This window comes from Patagioenas fasciata, chromosome 2, assembly GCF_037038585.1.
Source record: "Patagioenas fasciata isolate bPatFas1 chromosome 2, bPatFas1.hap1, whole genome shotgun sequence".
Taxonomy (NCBI): domain Eukaryota; kingdom Metazoa; phylum Chordata; class Aves; order Columbiformes; family Columbidae; genus Patagioenas; species Patagioenas fasciata.
This window is the reverse complement of record NC_092521.1, coordinates 98805157-98826768: the sequence shown is the minus strand read 5'-3', so window position 1 is coordinate 98826768 and position 21612 is coordinate 98805157. Positions and strand designations below refer to the sequence as shown.

Genomic DNA, 21612 nt, shown 5'->3' with positions numbered 1-21612 from the left:
AACAAGAAGCTGGGCCAGGGAAACTATTATAGTTTGAGCTGTGACTGCTGATGTAGACTCACAGAATCACAGAATGTTAGGGACTGGAAGGAACCTTGAAAGATCATCCAGTCCAATCCCCCTGCTGGAGCAGGAACACCTAGATGAGGTTACACAGGAAGGCGTCCAGGCAGGTTTTGAATGTCTTCAGAGCAGGAGACTCCACAACCTCCCTGGGCAGCCTGTTCCAGTGTTTTGTCACTCTCACTGTGAAGAAGTTTCTTCTCACATTTAAGTGGAACCTCCTGTGCTCCAGTTTATGCCCATTGCCCCTTGTCCTATCATTGGTTGTCAGCAAAAAGAGCCTGGCCCTAACCTTGTGACCCTCACCCTTTACATATTTATAACCATTAATGAGGTCACCCCTCAGTCTCCTCCAAGCTAAAGAGACCCAGCTCCCTCAGCCTTTCCTCATACGGGAGATGCTCCACTCCCTTTATCATCTTTGTGACTCAGCCGAACCGGGCTCGCCCGGTGTCCCATGAGGTCGGTACCGCTGCAAGCGGCTGCTGCGCAGCCCCACCAGGCCCGCTGGCCGCCACGACACGGTCAACGCGCCTTCCGCCAACCACCCGTGTCAAAGCCCCGTCCGTGCTCCACTCCGGGCACCGCCACCAAGGCGTTCAGCGGCCGGACCCTCATCCGGCCCGGGAACGGACTGAGGGACCCCCGGGAGGGGATGCGCAGGATGTTTTTCTTTTCCGAAACAAACGCTGGGGAACAGCGTGTGAAAGCTCCATAAGGACGAAGCAACTGCCCTTCAAATTCGCAGCCGGCCTTTATAACGGACTACCGCCACGAGCAGGCTGAGCCGCTTGCGTCCCGCTTTCTCCTGGAGACGACGAGAGGCGACAGGCCAGGCATCGGCGATGGCGAGAAGCAGCGACTCCCCCCTCTCTGCCCGCGGGGCCCGGCCAGCGCCCGCTCCGCCCCCGGCCGTTGGCGGCGGCCCCGCCCCGCCGAGCGCCCCCTGCGGCCCGGCGGCCGGCACGGCGGGGCGGCGGCCGGCGTGCGCGGAGCGGTGCGGTGCGCGAGGGGTGCGCGCAGGTGTGCGCGGGCTGCGGGTGGTCGGAGGCGGGAGGGGGGATGCAGCATGGCCGAGCCGCCCGGCGCCCCGCACCGCACCACCGGCTCCACCTTGCTACACCCGCTGAGCGGGCTGCTGGGCATCCCGCTGGACCAGGTGAGGCTGCCCGCCGGGGCGGGAGGGGTGTTGCATGTGTGCTGAGGCGGTGGGTCTCCTGGAAGCGGGTGGGCTTTTCTGTCAGTGACCCGAACAGCCCGTCGCTGTCACGCCTCGCATCTGCCAACGGGCCCGGGAGGTGCATCGCGGAGGCATCGTCCCCCGAGGAAAACTTTGGGGTAGAAACGGGTTTCGGCGCGGGGAAAGCGCTCGGCGGGGTCGGGTTGAGCCGTGCAGCTGTGGCGAGCTGGCGGGTTGATGTACAGCGAAAGCCCTTTATTTTTCCCGGCAATACCCGGCGCTTTCCGTGCTCTTGCGAAAAGTCGCTGCTGCTGCTGCTGGATGCTGTAAGTCACGGTGTTGAGCCAACTGCGGCAAAGTTTGAAATGCTTCAATAGTTCAAGTGCTTGCCCACCTCTGCTTATCGGCTTGGGAACATGCACAGTGCAGGAAGGTGGATGCAATATGTTGTCTAGAAAAATCATTGCATCAAGGCACTGCTTTTGTGGCTACAGATCTGTCACAGAAGTCTTTTCTGGCACAGAAGTTTCTTTCAGCCTGGTACAGGTGCTTGATGGAACTGGCAAAGTGCATGTATGGAGGTACGTGAAATGCACAGGCATGCGTGTAAGAAAGTGGTCTTACTGGTGAACAAATTTGTGTAAAATGCTTAACAGTGTACCATATCTTTAGCAGCAGTATTGTCTGGTTGTTTATAGGCTCCTAGTTACACTGACTCCCAACAGGCAGAAAATGTCGCTTCCCCACCTCCACCTTTTATTGTCTCTCAAGCCTGCATGCACCTGCTGCCTTCCTGCATTCTTTCAGCAACGAGGAGGAAGTTAGATCTGGAACTTTTTGCTAACCAAAAAAAGCCTCCACCAAACTCTACTAGGAGGCTGAGCTGTGCTTTAAGAAAACAGGGCGGCAGAGATGTGCTGGTAAAAATCAACAGAAGATTGAGATTTATTTGCTCTCTTCTGTTTGCAGAGTGGCTGGTGCTATGTGTCATTTTTTACTACTGTTTGATTTTGTAGTTTAGTAAGAAATATACTATTTTAAATCTTAAACTCCTACATCTAACCGTGCCTGTTTTCCCTTTTTTAACAGAAAACAGTTTTTGATGCAAAAAAAGAGAGACCTATTGCTCAACACTAAAACAGTCAAACAATAAAGGCCTAATATAAGCTAATACTATAATTTAGGAGAAGGTGCATGAATAGCAATAGCTTCTTTTTTGAGGTATTCTGTGCCACAATTGATGAATACGGGAACACCAAAGGAACCAGGAACAGCAAATGTTTACTGTTCCAGCTTGTTTGTGACAGCATGGTACATGTACCAGTGTTAGGCTGATTGGGTCACCAAACAATGAATACATGACAGACTGCACTTTTTCTTTCTAAGCTTTCTAAAACTTGTCCTTCTGTTCAGCCAAGGTGATACAAATACAAATTTTCCCTGTGCTCTTCCAGGCCTGAGGATGCTTCACTGAGTCTGGTTATGTGCTGTGTTTGTCCCAGGGTCCTGGTCTCATGGGTGCCGATGGTGGGGACCTGTGTGCCTGGTGGTTTGCATCTTGAGCTCACACCAGTAGGCAGGGGAGGTGATGTGGCTGTGTGAGCAGGTGTACAGGCATAGGTGCCATCCCTGCAAATGACCCTGCTGGCTCCAGCAGCACAGAGCCCTCTTGTTGGGGTTCCTCACAGAATTGCAGCATAGTTGTGCTGACATGCAGCTTTCCTCACCTGAAAATTGCCCTCCTCCCCCAGGATACTGCTTAATTATCCCTGTGAGATTATTCTATCAACCATTTAAAAAACTCTCCCTCACTCCTCTTGCTGCACGGCAATGTGCCAGACCATGACAAGCACCAGAGATTTCTGCTGCCCTGAAGTAGGAAATAACCAGATCACTACATGCAAACGTTGTGCCACCAGCATTGTCTCAAATCGCATGAGTTTTGACTCTGGCCCCCAGTGCTAATACACTTTCAACACTTTTGCTAAGCAGGAGCTCTTTTGCCAGGTGGGTTGGTTACCACCTTCATTAGAATGGGAGGACTTTTGCTGAGGGGGAAAATAAAAGTTTACTTGGTCCTCTGTGCAGAACGGAGCTCTGCTTATGAAAAAAGTATTTTGCTAGATATTAATCTGACATCTAACAGGGACTGGTTCCTGAACAAATCCCTTATTGCGATGTTAACAGGCTCTCTGTGCCTTCCACTCAGTGGCTAGGCTGCAACAGGGGAGGTAATCTCTGGGTTGTCACTGTATGTCAGCATCATCATGCTTGGCCTGTTGAATGATGACAACGTATTAATAAATGTCCCTCCGGTCCGTGTGGCTGGCAGTTCCCCTTGGCTGGCCCCAAGCCTTCAAAAATGCTGAGAAATGCCCAGAGAGCAAGAGACAAAGGTGTACAGGTGGAGTGCTGTGAGTGTCTGCCTCTACACTAAGTGTAGAGGACTTGTCCCTTCTTTAATAGAGATGGTTTTCCATGAGGTCTGCGCTATGACTTCAGTCTATGAGAGAGACCAGAGAACAAGTTGGGCTGGAGGTCTGAAAAACTGAAGTAATAATTGTTATAATAATCTTTCATAGCAGTGGCAGAAAAGCTGTGGCAATGGTAGGTGGCAGCTATTGTATCACTCACTATGGGAAGTATGGATGACTATGAAAATTTCATTTTTCACATAGATTGTTTTCTTCATTTTGAAAAGCTACAACCTAGGTTTAAAACCAGTGCAGAATTAGAGGGTGCAGTTGCTAGCTGCGCTGTTTACCTGGCACACTGTTCACATTTTATTTAGTAGATAGTGTACTGTGTGAGAACGTGGCAATGTTTTCTACTTTACATGCTAAAATAATGCTGATGTCTCTGAGTATTTGCATGTCTCTTTAATGGATGATTTATCTTTGAATTTCACATTGAAATATTATTTTTTAAGCAGTGCTATATTCAGTAACAAGATTAATGAGCTTGAAAGAGGATGAAAAGACTGCTTGTGTTCAATTCATCCTCATATCCCAGGAAAGCAGACTTTGAAGTTTAGCTGACTTATGTTCTAAAAATATCTGGCTAGGTCAATGACACACCTCCAGCAACGTTTGGAAAAGAGTTTTGTTGGTGTTTTATTTTTCTGTTCCATATTATGTATGCCTCAAATCACTGATTCTGGAACGCCATCTCCCTAGTATGCTTATACAGTAAGTTTTGACAAAGGGTATACTTTTTTGGTCATATATGCCTTAAGTCACCATTTTGGGACATCGTCCTCTACCATAACTCAATGAGATATGGGAAGTGCTAAACTTTTAATAGTGTAATTTCTCTAAAAACAGTTCACATGTGTATAAATACAGTGAAGAAATAAATATGCTAAATAAAGGTATATTAAAAGTAATTTTAATGGCATTTTTATCTATATATAGATTTATCATGCCTTCCTAAACTCTAGGCAGAAGTAGCAGCCCAAATGCAAAACTTCAACTTCTGTACAACAAACCTTACATTTTAACGGTCCTCACCCTGACCTATATCAGACAGTGTGTTGGCTTTCAGGGAAATACACTCTGTGTTCAAGGAGACTCTCTCAAAAAAATGTAAAAGCATCCTTTCGTGTTGATGTCAGAGGAATTTTAACCTCAGCATTTCCATTGATGAGGCCAGCCGTGTTTCTCCAAAGGGGAAAAAAAATGTGCATTTAAACTTAATTTTGGATGCTTTGGCCACCAGTTGTATGCCTTATTTTTCATTTTAATCCTTTCATTGGAGCTTGTCTGCATATTTATGTTTTGGCAGCAGTTTAAATAAAATGCTAACTCTGTAGGGGGACTGTGGAACATGCCTCTGAGTCTTGGGATAGTTGAAGTATTAGAAATGTCTTCCCACTGTTCCTTGAGCTTGAATAGCTCTCTGCCCAAAGCGTACTGGTGAATTGGTTTAAAAAGGAGAAAGCAGAGAAAAGTATATGTATATACATATATTTCACTTTTACAAAAATCAACATGAATTCTCATCCCAAAATCGGGATGGTTTTGTTAAATTTAACATTTTTCAGCTTTTTTGCAGTCCAGCTTCAGTTTTGCTTCTACGTTTTCTGGTTTAGATAGTCAGCAGATTTGCTAGTTCCAAGCCTCTCTGCATGACTTTTTAATCCACTTTTTGGACAGTGAAAAGCAAAATAAAAAATTAGCGTTCTAGGAACTCAACAGACTTAGTCTGGGAACTTTGAGGTTCCTGTAACAGTTGTCAGTAGAGGCATTAGAAGATGTAATGCGGAGGAAGAAATGTTATTTGTTGAGTATTGGAGAGAGAGAAATGAAGATGGACATTCAGTAAAGACATAAGTGGGGTTAATAATCTGAGTTTTTACCTGGAAAGAGTTACTTTGAGGCAACAGCAACAACTGTCCATGTTTGGTATGAACTATGCACGTTTTAATTTCCTAATGCAGTCATTTTGCCGTTGAAAATTGTATGTTTTCATTTTGAATTCCAGCAGTACTTGTCAGATTTAATGCCTCCCTGCCTGACACTCTCAACTGCAAAAAGTAAAGCTGTATAACTTTTAGTTATTTGAGAAACAGCAAGCAAAAATGAAATTTGAAATCAACATCTTAAAACACACTTAGAGATATTACTTAGATTGCCAAAATCAACTCTAATGTTGATATTTTCTGACTTTTGAGTACCCAGATTTTGTAAAACTATTGTCCTTAAAAGAAATCATTGGCTTTTTACTATTACTATTTTACTATTACTAATGCCATGAGGGACATAGCACTTGATCTAAAAAACAGAGGCATAGTCTTGCTAACGCTGTTTTGGGTCCCCAGTTAAACAGGTACCTACAAGCAGGGCAATTCCTAGCGCTCATGAGCTGCATGGCTTTTTTGTGCATTTAGGGCAAATCCACTCTCTAATTTGTTGCGCCTGTTTGTACAGGACCCGGGATTCTGCATGTTCCTGAGACAGTCATGTAGTATTTTCCAAAGACTAAGGTCATCTCCAAAGCATTTCTTGCTGTTCAGGTCAGCTGTTACAAACATATGCAATAATACATGTCTTCCTCTGCCTTGGAAATGTGCTGCCTTTTTCAACATGTTCTCACCCAGTTCAGCACTGCATTCTTGAAGCTCATGACTGATATCTTGATACTACGGGTGTAAATATTTCCACATCCCTTCATACCTTGAAAACAAAGTCTGTCCTATTAAGTTTTTCATTTGGCAAAAGATGAAAGTGCAACTGGAATCAGCGACTTGCATTTTTCCCCCGTTTAAGCACTTTCCTTCTCATTGGTGTTAAATGAGATCTGGAAAAATAAACGTTCAAGTGCTGCATAAAGTTTCCTGAAACCATCTCTGCACATTAATCATACCAGCACTGATTTAGTGGTGCTCTGCAGCTATTTTGAGACAATATTAAGTAGTGACAAAAACTCTTGGGCTCCAGCCTAGGGAGTCTAGACACAAAGCACAGAGATGGCTCTATATTTTCAGGGAAGCCCCCGATGCTCAGGATTTACTGTGCGTTGGCCAGCCTGACATGATATTTAGTGCCCTGGCTGCTCCTTGGCTCCTGTTAGAGTTCCTGAGAATGGGCAGCGCTCGACGTAGACTTGCCAAACTGTGAGTGGTGCTGGTAATCCCTGGGCAGGGGAGGCCACAGCGCTGGACTTGGCATCAGCACAGAGGTAGATCTGGCCATCTGTACTTGTCCAAAATCAAGTAAAAAAATCTGGTGTCAATGGACTCACTCTTTGGAGTGAAAAAAATCCCTCTGTACATGACGTAGGAACTACAGGCAACCTTGAGGGTACCGAACCCCATCTCCTGGATGTTCGGGTAGTCTAGTGAAGGTACTTAAGGACAGCTTCCAGAAACCCAGGCTTGCTCTTAAAAGTACAGTCTGATGCGCAAATTTCTATTGTCCTTTGCTAATAGTGGAAGCATTTATGATGACACGTAGTTTGGATCAGGAGTGCACATTGGGGTCAAATCTCCTGACTGTCCCCACTTAGCACACTTGCTATGTTGAACTGGCCCCAGAGCATCTGTGCAGGGTTGCTCTCTGAGGATGTGAAGCTGAAGGATGCACCTCAGGGGCCTGCAGAAGGACACACAGCACCAGAGTTCAGCTCCTCTGAAGCGAGACCCTCCAGACAACAAGTCACATGAACGTAGGGTCCTCATTCTCAGCTCTTTTGCTCTTCAGACCTTCTTCTGCTGCAGCACACCGCTAGCTAAAATAGGCATGGCAGACATCTCTGACCTTCAGTTGGTGATTTCTTCAGAGCACAGCACTGGTCAGGCTTGTTTGGTCACTTCCAACAGTGTGGAATCCAGTCTGTTCTGCACGGGGCTCAGCTGGGTCAGGCTGTCTACCCGCTGCCAACAAGGAGAATGGCACCTGTAGAAAAATGACTAACGAGAAACCTTTTGGGTGATCCCTCGCCAGGGCACAGTGTGATTTGACTGATGTCCCTTCTTACAGTCTTTATTGGAAAAGTTCATTTTCACCAGACTTTTTTTTCCCTGGCTTAAGGCATTTTAAACAGCTTTTACAGAATCCTAGGTGAGCACCAAGTCAAAAACAAAAGCACAAGCAATAGTTACTGACATAATTTTTTTTTTTTTTTTTTGACTACTTACACTATATTGCATCCTTAGTGGGGCTGGGTGGGAAATAATTTTGGGCTCCCCTCATTATATGAACATTTCAGGCTAGAAAAAAAACCCAACCCTCCCCCCACTCAAATCCCAAACAACGCCCCCCAAACCCAAAACACAACAAAACAAACCCCAACCAAAACAAAAAACCAAAACAAACACCCCCTCAAAAAAAAAAAAAAAAAAGAACAAAACCCCCCCAGAAATCTCAGTATGAGAAAACAAAATTTCTAAACTTATTTTTGAATCAAAAGACTAAAAAATTCTCAGAGTTTGCTCTCAGTCATTTCCTCTGTAAGTTTTGAAAAATACCCAAATGAAAAATAATTTAAGTCAAAATTCAAAAGATTGACTAGAGAGCTTTACCAACTTGGATTCTTGGATTTTTTTTTTCTTTTTTAAACAGGAAATTGTAGTCTTTACTCTGAAAACTAGAAGAAAAGTTAGTCTGTTTGCCTATAGGAGTACTGTTACTATGCTATTTGGTCCTAGACAAAACAAACACTAAAGATTAGAACAATTCTTCAGCCTTGGTTTCCATTTCTCTGGATTTTTTATCCAGGTGGGATGTGAGCACTCTCAATATTTTTCTGGTATTCCTGGGTGATTTTGTGGCTGGATAATGGGAATTTTGTGGTGACCTCATGTGAATAAACTCAGCAGCATAGTGGGTGGGATGCTGTCTGAAAGCATGTGAGCTACTTACCTAGATGACTTATGAAAAGGGCAAATACATCTGAGTGTGTGTATCTGCCTGGTGAATCCCAGACAAAAATCTGTCAATCATATGAAATAGCAATTTTAAAAATTATTGATCAGTATCAGATTATATTCTGCATTTTTCCAGTTCAGTGGGTGAGTCAGGCTTGGGACTTCTGGGAGGGAAAATACTCCTTTAGATCAGTCTTCTGAATTGCATGCAGAATATTAAAAAATGAAATAACAATTTCAGGCTAAGAGAGAAATGTCAGCTCCTGGCTGTCATGCACAGGCTTCTTTTATAGGCCCTGGTCTTCTGACAAAAGCTCTAATTGGACTTGAGCAATTTCTTCATTTGTGGTTTCTTGTTCAAGTGCAGCTTGGCACTGGTGTGCAGATAGGGCAGGAATGGGGAAGACAAAATGGCAAGGCAAAAATCAAGACATTTGAGGATCCCGTACTCCCAATGTTTCTCAAGTAACTTCTGTGCTTGCTTTCATGCTTGTGCTTTATTTTAAACTTTTTTTTTTAAAGGACTACTGACTAGGAAAGATTTAATTATTAACTCTCACACATAGCTTAAATGACATGGTGGTGAAAGTAGTTTTTTTTCTCTTATCAGTGTAAGGGAGTGTTAAAGAGTAGGACTGTATTGACTTTATTTATCTCTTGTGTGCACACAGAGGGCAGGTTCAAATCACCTACTCCTAAGGTTTGCAGCAAGTATCTACACCAGCAAATTCCAGCTGATAGATCAATTATGTACCTATTTGAGGGATTTTTAAAATCACTTTGTTCACTTACAGGAAAAGTTTAACTTGTCTTATATTTATACTTCGTATATGGCAGGGTTTCTCAAGATGTTTTGTCAACTATGCTGTATTGAAGGTGAGGAAAAACAAGTTTATACAAATGGTTTGGAGACAGTGACTGGAAATTAAAGGCCTTAATCCTTGAGTTAAATCCAGTTTTTGGTGGCAGCATTACACATCCACAGTGAGTTGGTAGGCACTGATAGCACCCACAGCTGTTTATGCCTTTGTGTGTATGTTTGTGCTCATGCTAACTCTCTTGAGGCAAAAAAATTGTGGTCTAGTTGCCACAGCAACAATAACACTGCATTCAGTTCCTATTTTATACAAGTATGTTGAAAGGGTAGGCATATTGCTGTGGTACATTGTGAAATGTGATAGACTTGAGAGAGGAAACGTTCGTATTTTTGAGAACTTTAATTTTGTGTTACCTTTTTTGCTGCTTCTCTGCTAGGGCGCTAGTGGGCAATTGCAAATGTGACATTGCAGAGAGGGAAATGGGCTCAACAGTTTGGAAAAAGAAACTTTTAGAGATGTTTTGCTGATGCTAACCAGCAAATAAAGTGACAATTAGAACAAAGGATGGTCCAGGACAGAGGGAAATGGGCGACATAATTCTGTTTCTGTCTCATTGTAGTTGTTGTAGTCAATTGAAAGATGGCTGTAGCTGTTCTTTGCCATGAAACCAAAATGAAAATATGAACAAGATAAAAGAGAAAAAATTATAGGGTAGACTTCTTAAACATGGAAAAACAAAGTGAAGGAATTGGGTTATTTGCTTTCGAAATGTGACTGTTAAAGAGAGATCATGGTGAAAATATATGTGAGCAGCATAAATGAGATAGGGCTAGGACTTCTTCCCTTCTGTCTCACAGTGTTTCTCCATGTGAAGAGGAAAATGTGATAACATTGGAAGGCTGTAGATTTAACAGTGATTAAAGTGAAAGTCTTTTTCATGCAGTCCAGAAGTGGACTGTGACAGCCATTTCAACAGAAGGCTGCTAAGGCCAAGAACTTGGCCAGAACCAGCAAGGACTTGGATGTTTACATGAAAAACATGAGTATCCAGAGTAAGATACTTAATAACTTAAAAGCAAAAGCTTTTGGAAATACACATTGTTTTGCCAGCTCCTTTCAGGCCTTATCCTCTCAGCAGGCACTGGTTTCTGGCAGCTCTGCCTCTGCTGTTGCTGATGTTTTTGGGATCCTGAGTTGCTGCTGGCACTCCCGAGCACGGCTGCTCCCATTATGGGTGAATGGGTCTGCCAGAGTCGTCATCCCCTCCCAGGGCTTGGATCAACACTGGGTTTATCGCTTGAATTTCTTCACATGGTGATAGAGCAGGAAGCAGCAGATCTCTGTAGGGAAGATCGGCCACCACTCAAGAGTGGTCACTTTTCCAGCATCCTACTTTAAGGGAACCCAAGCTGCAGCTGTCATTCTGTTAGTTTATAGAGAAAGGAACTGGCCCTTTATATGCTTTGCAAATTATTTTCCTCTTGGTTATCTACTTACTGTCTCTTCTGATTTTTAACTGTTGGCTTTTCTGTTGTTTTTCTTTTTGTCCACATCTCTGTTCAGTTCATGCTGCATATCTTTAATGCTGTATTTGAGGGTTTGGTGATCTGCATATTCTCTTAGAAGAGACCACATCAGCAGGTGTCTGGTGTAGTCTGCCTTCATCCTTTGATAGGGTTCTGACATACTGATCAGTAGTCTGTTATCTAACTGTTTATCAGTGATACAATTTTACGTGCACCATTACCTCAATTGCCTAACTATCTCAGTCAGGCTTCCTGTTGTTTTGGCCTGGATAGACTTGAATCAGGGATTAAAGAATTACTAAGAGAAAACTGATTGCCTATCTGCCTCTTTTTCTTTTTTCTCTGACACTTCAGTGTTTGAGCATAGTCACTAATGAGGGCAATGTACCAGACCAATTGGGAAGACCCTAAACAGCAAATGCTCCTCTGTTCCCTGTGTCTAGAATCAGATCTTCGCAATTGCCTTTGCTTTTTCTGCCTGTGAGACGGTGGTCACCTTTATTTGCTAGCAGGTGGAACTACTGGCTTGTGCCCTGGAGAGGCTTTGAGCAGTCAGTGGGGACCCTGGTCGTCCCTTTCCAAGTCTCCTCTCTCTTGTCCTGTATAAAATATGTGCTGTGCTTTACTCAGGTGCCTTCCAGCGTCAGGAAAAGTCATATGCCTCCACATGCTGTTTTCAGTGCTACAGTAATGGTGGGAAAAAGTCCATCTGCATTTTGAGATATAGTAAGTATGCTAAAAATCAAACCTGAAAGGCTTTCTCAGAGTGCTTCTGAGATAGCCAGATGTTAGTGGTATAAAACCTTGCAACAGGAAGAGAGATAGAAATAAATTTTGAAAGCCAACTGTGTAGATCATGCAATGTCCTAGTTCTTTTAAAGCATGTGGGTTTTTTTGTTTTTTTTAGGATTTAGGTGTAAAGGGCATGTTTGAAAGGGAAGTTATAATTATTTATGCAACTTAAAGGACTGTTGAATTTCTTTTCCCTGGTTATGTTCAAGTTCGTAGGGTGTTTTGAGAAAGGCTTACTTGGAGTTTCTGGAATTTTGTTGCTGTACTTTGTTTCTTGGACAATAAATTGCCTGACACTGCATAGTAGGAGCATCACTTTAATAATTATAAAATGTAACTGCATTATTTTCTTTTTTTTCCCGCACTGTTAAAGGGGAAAAAATGAGACTTATTCCTGTTGCATTATGATTGCTGTCCTTTGTAAAGGAAAGCAAGTCAAGTTTCTGCTATTGCTGACTCATAAGCATGGCAAGAATACGCCTGGGGAAAAATGTAATACTGTGGCTAAGTAATACAAATGTGGGTGAGTTTTTTTTCCTCCTGATATGGCAGTTATCTTTGGAAAATATTGGTGTTGTAACCCAAAGTTCTGATGTACTGTATGCAAATAGAAGCATGGAACTCTAGTGGGGGATATATAAAGAAGGCATCATGCTTTTAATGAAGGAAGGAAATTTATTTTTTTTTCCTCAAATATACTATAGTGCAAATGAAATTAATTTATAGCAGAATCCAAGTACCTCTTCTTTTTTATTGTTTACTTTACATTTCATTATGCTTATGCACCAACTGACACTTGCTTATGCTGTGTGTTTTCCTGTTAGTTTTTGTTTTGATTTGGTTGCTAAGTTTGAAAACAAGGATTTTTTTTTTTTTTTTTTGAGGGGATAACCCCTGGAATTCATTCAGGGCATGACTTTTTGTGAAGGTACTAATGATTTCCAGATATTTCAATTTAGTGGCGGTTGAAATGTTTGACTTGCATAAAATCCTGAGCACTTACCATCCCCAAGTTACTTGTTTTCAATAGTGTCTGAAGTTGAGCATCTAAAATTAGACATGCTCCGAAGTTCTGCTTCCAGAGATATTTACTGTAGATGTAAGGTGCTTGTAACACAGGCATGACTAAACAACTGGGGCTGTGTTCTTGTCTTCTTGCATAGTTCAAGATCCAAAATAAATGAACATAAAGTGAGTGTGCTGCAAACTCTAAGCAGAAATAAGGAAGGAAAAAGCAGCCACAACAGGATATTGTCACTGTACATGTTTTAATGATGGCTTCTCTTCCTGCCAGAGTTCTGAAGGGATTAAAAATAGGTCTGCAGCCCACATGAATGAAGGTTAGATAAACAGATCTTATATTAAACAGCACAGAGCAATAATTTTACTTTTAAACTGTAGAACAATAGGGAAGAGCAATATTTCATGGCTGTGAAATCTGAGGATTGTGAAAGTGAGTATCTGAAGTTGGCAGTTATGGAGGCTTGCTAATTCTTTACAGTTACTGTTGTAGTAACTAAGATAATTGTGTTTGTATTGAAAAACAAACAAGCAAGCAAACTATAACCAAAACAAAACCACCATACACAGCTCTTTAAAAACAGGCTAAAAAAATTAAGAAAAAGCTATCTAGAAAATGTGCTTACCAGCAGAATCAAGGGCCATGGTGAAAATGAAGGACTCTGCCAGCAACTGCAGAATAGAAAGTTTGTATTATTTACAGAAATAAAGAGAGTTACTGTTATGTTTGCAAAGACAATTGCCCTAATACAAACTGAAAATCTGATTTCCCAGCCAAATAAATGGCTCTGACTAGAGCTTACTACTAAAAAAGGTGGTTCTACGTATATTCCCTCCTTGTGCTATGTTCCTTTTTCTTCTCTTGCGAAAAAACTCTCAGTTGTGCATCTGCACAGTTTGAGCTGACTGAAAATCAGTTCTACAATAAAGTGTTTTGCAGTTGATTTAATTCTGTATGACCTGGCCTAGGAGAGATGGGAACCCCTAGGCAGTGGTGCCAAAGGAAGGTGGAAAACTCCTTCCTTCTTGGGGGTCCAGAGCTGAGCAGATTTACTGCAGATTTGCCATGACCCTTACTGATGGCTTCCCAAAAATTTTTCTGTAGTCTCTTCTGCCTGTGAGGAAATTCCATGTTGAAAGGTAGCCGGGAATGTTTTCTGTACGAATTCTGTGGCTCTGCAGTGTTGGAAAAGGTATGGTGGCTCCCTGAGATCTGTGCACTGTATTTTGCAAGGTTGGAGCATGGGCAAAAGAATATCAGTCTTCACCTCTCCATGACAATGTACCCTGATGTGATGTTGTTAAGCTCAACTGAAAGCATTTTCTTTGTTGTTCACAAGAGTTTTCCTTCCCTTCTTCTGGAAGTGCTGTTACTGGGTGTTCTGGAGGTGCAAAACTGCTTAGACAAGGAAGAGGACAGGAGGAACTGAGGTTTGCAGCACCTGCTTGAGGAAACAGGAAACTGGGTGCGTTTGACTACACCCATCGCGTAGGAGCATTGTTACCCTTAAACTCTTCTACAAATATCTGCCAGTAGATATACTAGTAGTATTTTTTTCAGAGTGCCTCCTGATTTGCAGTTTTCCCCACCATCCCCTCCAGCTCTACTTCAGGCACTTGAAGTGGGCCTAGTTTATTGCAGAATACCAGCTGCTGGAATATCATAGCATTTTAAGCTGTCTTGAAGTGGTAAACCAAAAAAGTGGAGCACCAGGAACTGTGGGTCATTTTTAAAAATTTCATCTCTTGCAACTAAATGGAAACTCAGTTTCACGGTCCAGAGATGTCTTTTTACTTCTGTTAAAGTTAATGCATGTAGTATGGCTACTGTTCATCTTTGTGAGTCTGCAGTGTACATTTCTGTATGTAAACTTACTCATCTAGATTACTCTTATAGCAGAAGTACCTGTTTTAGACTCGTGTTTTAGGATTAGATAAATTGCAACCTAGAATTGCGTTTTTTCCACATTGACAATAAAGTAAATTTAGGTGGACTAGCTCAGGCATTGATGTCAGGACCTCTTCCTCTAGCAAAATTCTTGCATGAATTTTTAAAGCATGTCCTAATATACTAGTTTTTACAGTGCCCTTGCTTTAAGTTACTATGGGGATGACTGAGCGTTTAAATACAGGGTGTTCCAGACTTTTGATGTGTAAGGGCCTAATAAATTCTTATATAACACCATTGAGATGTCTGAAAGGCTTAGTCTTCGATAAACTCACTTAATTCCAAGGATAATGTGCCTAAATTTAACACAGTGCTGACAGTTTCTACAGGGGGGGGAAAAAGCCCAACTTTCTTTTGGTTTAAAATAACTTGTGAAGTTGACACTTTTTTTCGCCTGATGCTTTTTTCTTTCTGTTGTGTGCATTTACTGGGATATCACTGAGATAATGGGAACAAAACTGTTCTGTTTGTATTGGTGAGTATTTTTAAAGACCACTGACACTTTTTTGTATAGAAAAGGAACTGAAAATAGAATTGCACAGCCATTGCAACAGCAATAATGTGGCAAGTTATTTTAGATGTGCCAGTTCCCATTCAAGTGAAGGATTGCACTTTAAACCTACTGTTTTATTTTTAAATTGGTGAATGTGTGCAGGCGCAAGGCTTTCATCTGGCCTGAAAGTTAAGTGTGTTTCTGAATTGAGACTTCAGAAACATTGCTATAAGGATCCTGCCATTCCTACATTCATGCAACTTCCATTGGTATTTGAGGAATATAATTTACATTGAAGACACAGAAAGATGTGCCAACAGGGTGTCTGCGTATACTTACATTTGTCTGTATTGTCTTCCTTCTTTGCACTTTGAATAAATCAATTATGTACTTAGATCAATTACATAGCCAAAGTGAAAAAGTGCTTGACTTGCTGTGTTGTGCTGTGTTCTAATTTTTTTTTTTAATTTAACCTTTAAATCTGAGGGAAAAGTGCCTATCTGTGTTGATGCTACTCTTGATATTGCTACTTTGAAGTTATTTATTGAAGAATACAAAAGTAGAAAACAAATAGAAATTTATGGTGCAGTTAGTGCTTGAGGCTGGTGAGCTTGAGTTGAATCATGGCTGATGAAACCTGTCTCATTCCTGCTTCTTTTTTGTTGCTGACCCTCTGTCTGTGGTGGGCGAGGTGACAGTGTTGGAGAGCAGGAGTTAGGGAATGCTCTTGAGAGGTTATGTGAAAATAGTTTGGGTTTTGGGAGCGCTCACCAGGTCTGAAAGACCAGTGGGGAACAATATCTATTATTCGATAAATCATTTCTGGGAAAAAGATGGGTAACTGTTGTATTTAGTGGATGATTATGAAAACTAAGGATCCAAGCTCCAGTTATTTGCCTGAGCCCTACAGGTGGCAAAGGAAGGTGAGAACCAGTGCTGTGATGTCCTTAACACAGGGGAGGTTCCTGGAGCTCTAGGGACTTTCAGAGAAGGCTTTGCAGGCACTCAGGTCTCTGCTTTGTTGTTTACTTCTCCTGTGGTTGTTTTCCTTGTTTCTGTTCATTTTCACTTCAGCGTCTGTTTCCTAACTTTACATAAATTTAAATCGGGTCTTCTGAGTGGACCCTGTGAGAAGAGCTGGAGTGATGAAGTAATGCCATGATAAGGTCAGTCTGTTCCTCCTGCATCAGTTTGAATCTACGCATAAGCAAAGAGGTTGGACGCTACGAGATGCCATCTTTCCTTTGAGAAGTACAAGATCCCAATGACTTCCTACTTCCTGTGGAAGCCTTTGGAAAAGCAAGAGTGGTAGTCCTGGTGTTTGTGTTTTATTTATTTATTTATTTCCCCCCTGTAAAAATTCCCATTTGGATAACAGCATTTCACTCCTCTTTTTTCTTATTGAAATATTTTCTATACTCTGACCTTCTGGCTGTAGTTTTGCCTCTAGACATGTCTGACATGTTATACCATGTGATAGTATACCTGCACAGAAGTATGTCAAATTATTCTTTTTAAAGTACTCTTCTTGGTTTAAAGGTACGGTGATTAGCACTCTACTTCATTGCTAAGTAGGCTGAAGAAATGAAACAGCTTTCCTAAAAACCTGAAGGCATTCTGGTTTAAAAAGAACCATACCTGAATGACTAAAGGCTCTGGCTGGTTTGATTTTACTGCTGCTTCTATTGCAGGTAAAATTAGTGCTGTCTATCTCAGGTACAAGGGAATTTGATGATGCTATGTTTTGGCATTGCTTACTGAGAGAACAGTAATTACTGAGTTACAGGTAGTGGCAGAACATTGCTGCGCATAAATGATCACTACTTAAAAATCTGTTCAACATGCAGAGTCATTACAGGTCAATGTAAGAGCTGTTGACAGCAAGTTGTATTTGGATCAGGTCCACACGTTAAATTTATCAGCCATCAAAGGTAAATATATGGGTGTGTGGCTTAGCATTACGATGTAGATTTGACTTCTCAAGCTTCCTTTTGAGTTAAATGTTGTGGGGTTTTTTTTATTTTCTTTTTATTTTTTTTTTTAATTTAATCTGTTCTATAGCTGTATTTGTGTGTCCTGCTAGTGATTATTCTGCTAGTGGCTTCATAGGAGTAATCCAGAAAGAACATCTGTTTCAAGTTTATAGTCTAAATCATGGAAGGATATTTGACCCTGTAAGTAGGGAAACAGCAGAATTTACCCAGGAAAACAGCACAACAGGCCAAATACTGTCAGTAAAGTATTACTTTACCAACTCCATATTCTGCATGCAACAGCAACAAAAAAGCCAGGGCTATGAGAACTTAGTGTTGCTTCTGAAGAGGAAAATAATCTTAAATTAGTCATTCATACATGCTTTTCTCGCTCTCTTTCCTGTGAGAGGAATTCTATTTTCAAACCTTTGCTTCTGCCCCTCAAAGTCTGCCGCAGGACCCGTGCAGTACGAAGTCAGATAAGTGAGTTGTATCAGTATAACATTGGAGATGTGACTTTTCAGTACTTGTACTGGTAGTTCCCCAGTGTAAATGAATTAATTTCCTCTCTCATCTATGCTGTTTGCTTTTCACAGTGCCTGGCTGTAGACAGAAAATACAGCAGCTTGCAAGTGACAGTCAGTTAGGGTTTTGTCACAAACGCCTGTTTGTGCTGGCTTTCAGTGGACTGAGTTCTCTGCAAAGCGGTACCGCTGTGGGCAGTAAGTGGAGCTGCACAGATGAGGATACACAAATCCTTTTTCTTTGTGGAAGTAAAAATCCTAGCACTGGGAAGCTTGACATGGTTTCTGTGATACTGTCCTGCTTTTTGGGGGTGTTTGTCCCCTCCCTGTGTGGAGTTAAGTGCTCTCTGCAGAGAATATTTGTTCTTATGGTTCATAAAAATAGCCTGGAAGATCAAAATATTTTGAAAAATTTCAGTAAGTATCAGATATCTTTGAGATGATCTTATTAAAGAATATTCCATCTCTCATTCTTAACACACCCATTTTAAATATCACAATTTGGATGTTAGAAAATGCTATCCTAACAGCAGGTCGTCTTTTTTCACATCAAAGTAGAAATGACTCCAGCAAAGTGAACTTTAACATGTTTTTTGCCAGGTGTCTTTGGTTATACGTGCAAAATAATCTTTTAAACAGATAAACCAAGTTATTGCACTTTTGCAGCTCTTGCTTTATTCCTTGCAAGAAACACACCATCCTGGAAAATGTGGCTGATCTCTGGCAAAGTGGAATGCTTCATTATGCCATCCGTTTTCCAAAATGCTACCCAAGCACTGTTGGACTCCTTAGACAGTGGTTTGACTTGAGAAGGAGTTGCTGTCAGTAGTTCCTGTTAACATGGTTTCTTACGCTTTTCCAAATACTGAAAACAGCTGTTTGGTGATCCGTGGTTAGTGAATAGAGGAAAAAGTCTAATTTATTATACTAGATAAAAAACTTGTAGCAGCCTCCTAAACTTATGCTCAGTGGCTCATTAGTAGATAGCAGCAAATACAGAGTATCTTGACCATGGGTTCCAACTTCATCTTTATGCTGAGCCACCATGGGAGGCCTCTGTACGCTGTCTTTTGTTCAGCAGATGAAATGCAGATTTAAAGCCTTATTCTCTCATTTGGGTGATAAGCGCAAGCAAGGCCTGGGATAAAAGTAAAGGTGTCTTCTGCGAAATCTATAATCTGAGGACAGTCTGCATCATCTGCTGCACATTGAAGTGGGAACGGACCTGGATGCTAGCTGGGAATATTCTGGCAGTTTGGCTGTATCATAACACACTTGTACCTCTGTTTGTGACCATGTATGAATGTGCTACATGCCTGCTTTTTGTCCAAAGGCTATGTGCTGTTTGGGATACATCAGCACCTTGTCATAAAGCGAGTGAGAAGTCAGCAATGTGATTTCTTATGTGGTGATTTTCATAGTGAATTAATTATAGCATTAACAGGAACTTTGCTTACAGAGGACTGGATAATAGATTTAATTGCCACTTGGAGGTTGGAGAAAACTGTGTGGTCAATTTGTTATATCCTCCTAGATTTTTGGAAAGTGAGATCAGTTTTTCTGCAAGTATAAGGGAGGAAGAAAGTAGTAAAGGAAAAGCAAAATATTTTTGTGGTCAAAAGAGAATGCAGGATTTTTCTTCCTGGTACTTAACTATAAGGAACATGTTAAAAGCACTAGACAGACTGTGTGCTTAATCTTGCTTATTATCTTTTCCTAGAAGGTGATCTAGTAACCCTCAAATGTCTGTTACCACTTCTTTAAATAGGGAAATGTGCAGATTCGCTTGTGGGATGAGGGGAATTGAAACTTCCTGAAGTGGGTGATTAATGGCCTACCCTGAACTATACTGTGTGATGACAAAGACTGTGATGATTTGGTGGGAAACTATAAAACCAGGTTTTCCCTCCTCTTGTATTTTCTGTTCCCGCCTCAAGAACTTCTAGCTAGGAAGAGCACTTCCCATTTTCTCCCTGTAAGATTTCTTTTGTGTGTTTTTTTCAGTAATTTTCCAGTGCACCGAACAAGACATTTACCTGTCTCCTTTTGGAAATGAAGGATGGCTCCATGGCTTTCATGTTAGAGGAATTTGACGAATTGCTCTTTTTTTTTTAAACCTCCGCCATGGAGCCAATTTGCCACCAGGAAAAAAAGGGGATCATAGTTGCCACTCAGTGTAATCAGCAATGGGCTCATGTCCTCCAAATGCTGTGATTTTGAGAGACGTGTATTTAATGCCAGGTATTTGGAGCTTTTATTTTGTGACTTGCCATCTGGCTGTTGCCCTTAAAAGTGCCCACGCCCAGATGGTTAATGGGACCCAATAAAAGATAAAGCAAAACATTTTGTGGTCTTCCTCCGAGAATGGTTAGCAAGTTGAAGAGGTGACTTCCCTGTGTAATATGCCCTGCCTGTTCATGGAGGTGAGTGAAAAGGTGACTCTGGATACCTAGGAGTTAGTGTTTCTCCTTCCTACAGTACCAGTCAAACATTTGCTGAGTTGTTTTCACCTTGTTGAAAATGGAAGAAGGTGCAAAAGCTTGAGGCAGATGGAATGAACCTTTTATGTACTTTAAGGACTTTGATTTCAGCATAATAGAATAGGGAGATCCCAAAGCCATTATGTTTGATTATTCTCATGGCAACATCGTAGGTGCTTTGTTGGTTGGTTTGGCCTGGTTGCCAGCTTTGTGTAAAACACAGATTTGCAGTCTAAGCATCACTTTGAGTTATTGCTACTACAGATTTTGAATGGATAAAAGGAGGAACTGCAGTTTATTTTTTTTTCTTGTTGTTCATACCTCATGTTTAAATGCTCTGGATCCATCTGGCCTTTTAAATTTGAGACTATCAGATATTAAAGAATTCCTTAACCAGACAACAATAACCATCAACCCAGTTGGGCTGGAGCTGTTCCAGATTTTCTCTCCCAAAGTGCAGATATCTTGTTTCTGCATTGCAAGGCTGTCTTCAGCTGGCTGTGACTCAGAGACACGTCTTCCAGATGTCGATGCAGGATACTGTGATGAGGCTGCCTTTCTGTCTTCCCAAGTTTCATCAGGGAAAATGAAAGTAAGATAGTATCTTGTTTTGGCAATGCATCATGTGCTCTGATTCCTAATTTTGTTAGGTCTTATTTGCTAGAGTGTGGAAGAAAATGACTGTGAAAAGCAAAGGTGTTTCTTTTCTACTAGCAAAGTTGAAACCAGATATGAAAAAAAAATTGATTGCAACACTGAATTGATGTGACTAGCTCAAAACATGGGTTAAATGACTTATAATGGTGGGTTGGAATGAGAAAGGTTAATTCTCATATAATTTCTATGTTATTTTTGTGTGGACACCATTCATCAGTGCTCAGAAGCCCTCAATTTGCTGTTTACAAAGTATTTTTAGCAACAGTGGAAATAACCAAAAGGGAATAATATGAATCCTTTCCTCCTTGGAAAGGGAGGAAAGTGAGACTGTTACTTCACTTGTGATGCAGTACAATATTTCTTAAAATCTTAAGGCTCTGTTTTACTTAGGTATCATAAATAGGTAGAGTGAAGAAAAAAAAATAATGTTAAATGGAGTGCAGTAAAGTGACTGTCAGATGAACCGGCAGTCTGCATGTGTACAGAGGTGAATGCTGAATGTGTTTAAAATACCTATAAATAACTAAATAGAGGTGGTAGCCCTGTGAAAAGCTATTGTATCCCTCTAGTACTCTGTGGAGAACAGACCAGACTTAGTCTGGTACCAAAGTTAGTGCTCAGCTTTGAATATGGAGTTCAGCCTGCGAGGCAAAACCACTTTTCTCAGCACTTGGAAAGCAGCACCACGGTTTTACTGGTGTCTTGACATTTGTGTTACATTCCTCACAGTCAAGACACAAACAACTTCCCTGCATCTCTTTGGAGAGCTATA

The 21612-nt window shown here is 41.5% G+C and overlaps 1 protein-coding gene across 2 annotated transcripts in view; it reads left to right on the top strand.

Moving 5' to 3' along the window:
* The first annotated feature begins 1046 nt into the window (after positions 1-1046).
* The window catches only part of MBOAT1 (membrane bound glycerophospholipid O-acyltransferase 1), a 58612-nt gene continuing 38046 nt past the window's right edge, over positions 1047-21612 (top strand). For both annotated transcript variants that reach the window (XM_065832771.2, XM_071804622.1), the window contains exon 1: positions 1047-1222. In XM_065832771.2, coding sequence (XP_065688843.1) covers positions 1133-1222 — 90 coding nt within the window. In that variant the 5' untranslated portion in view covers positions 1047-1132. The remainder of the gene's footprint in view (positions 1223-21612) is intronic.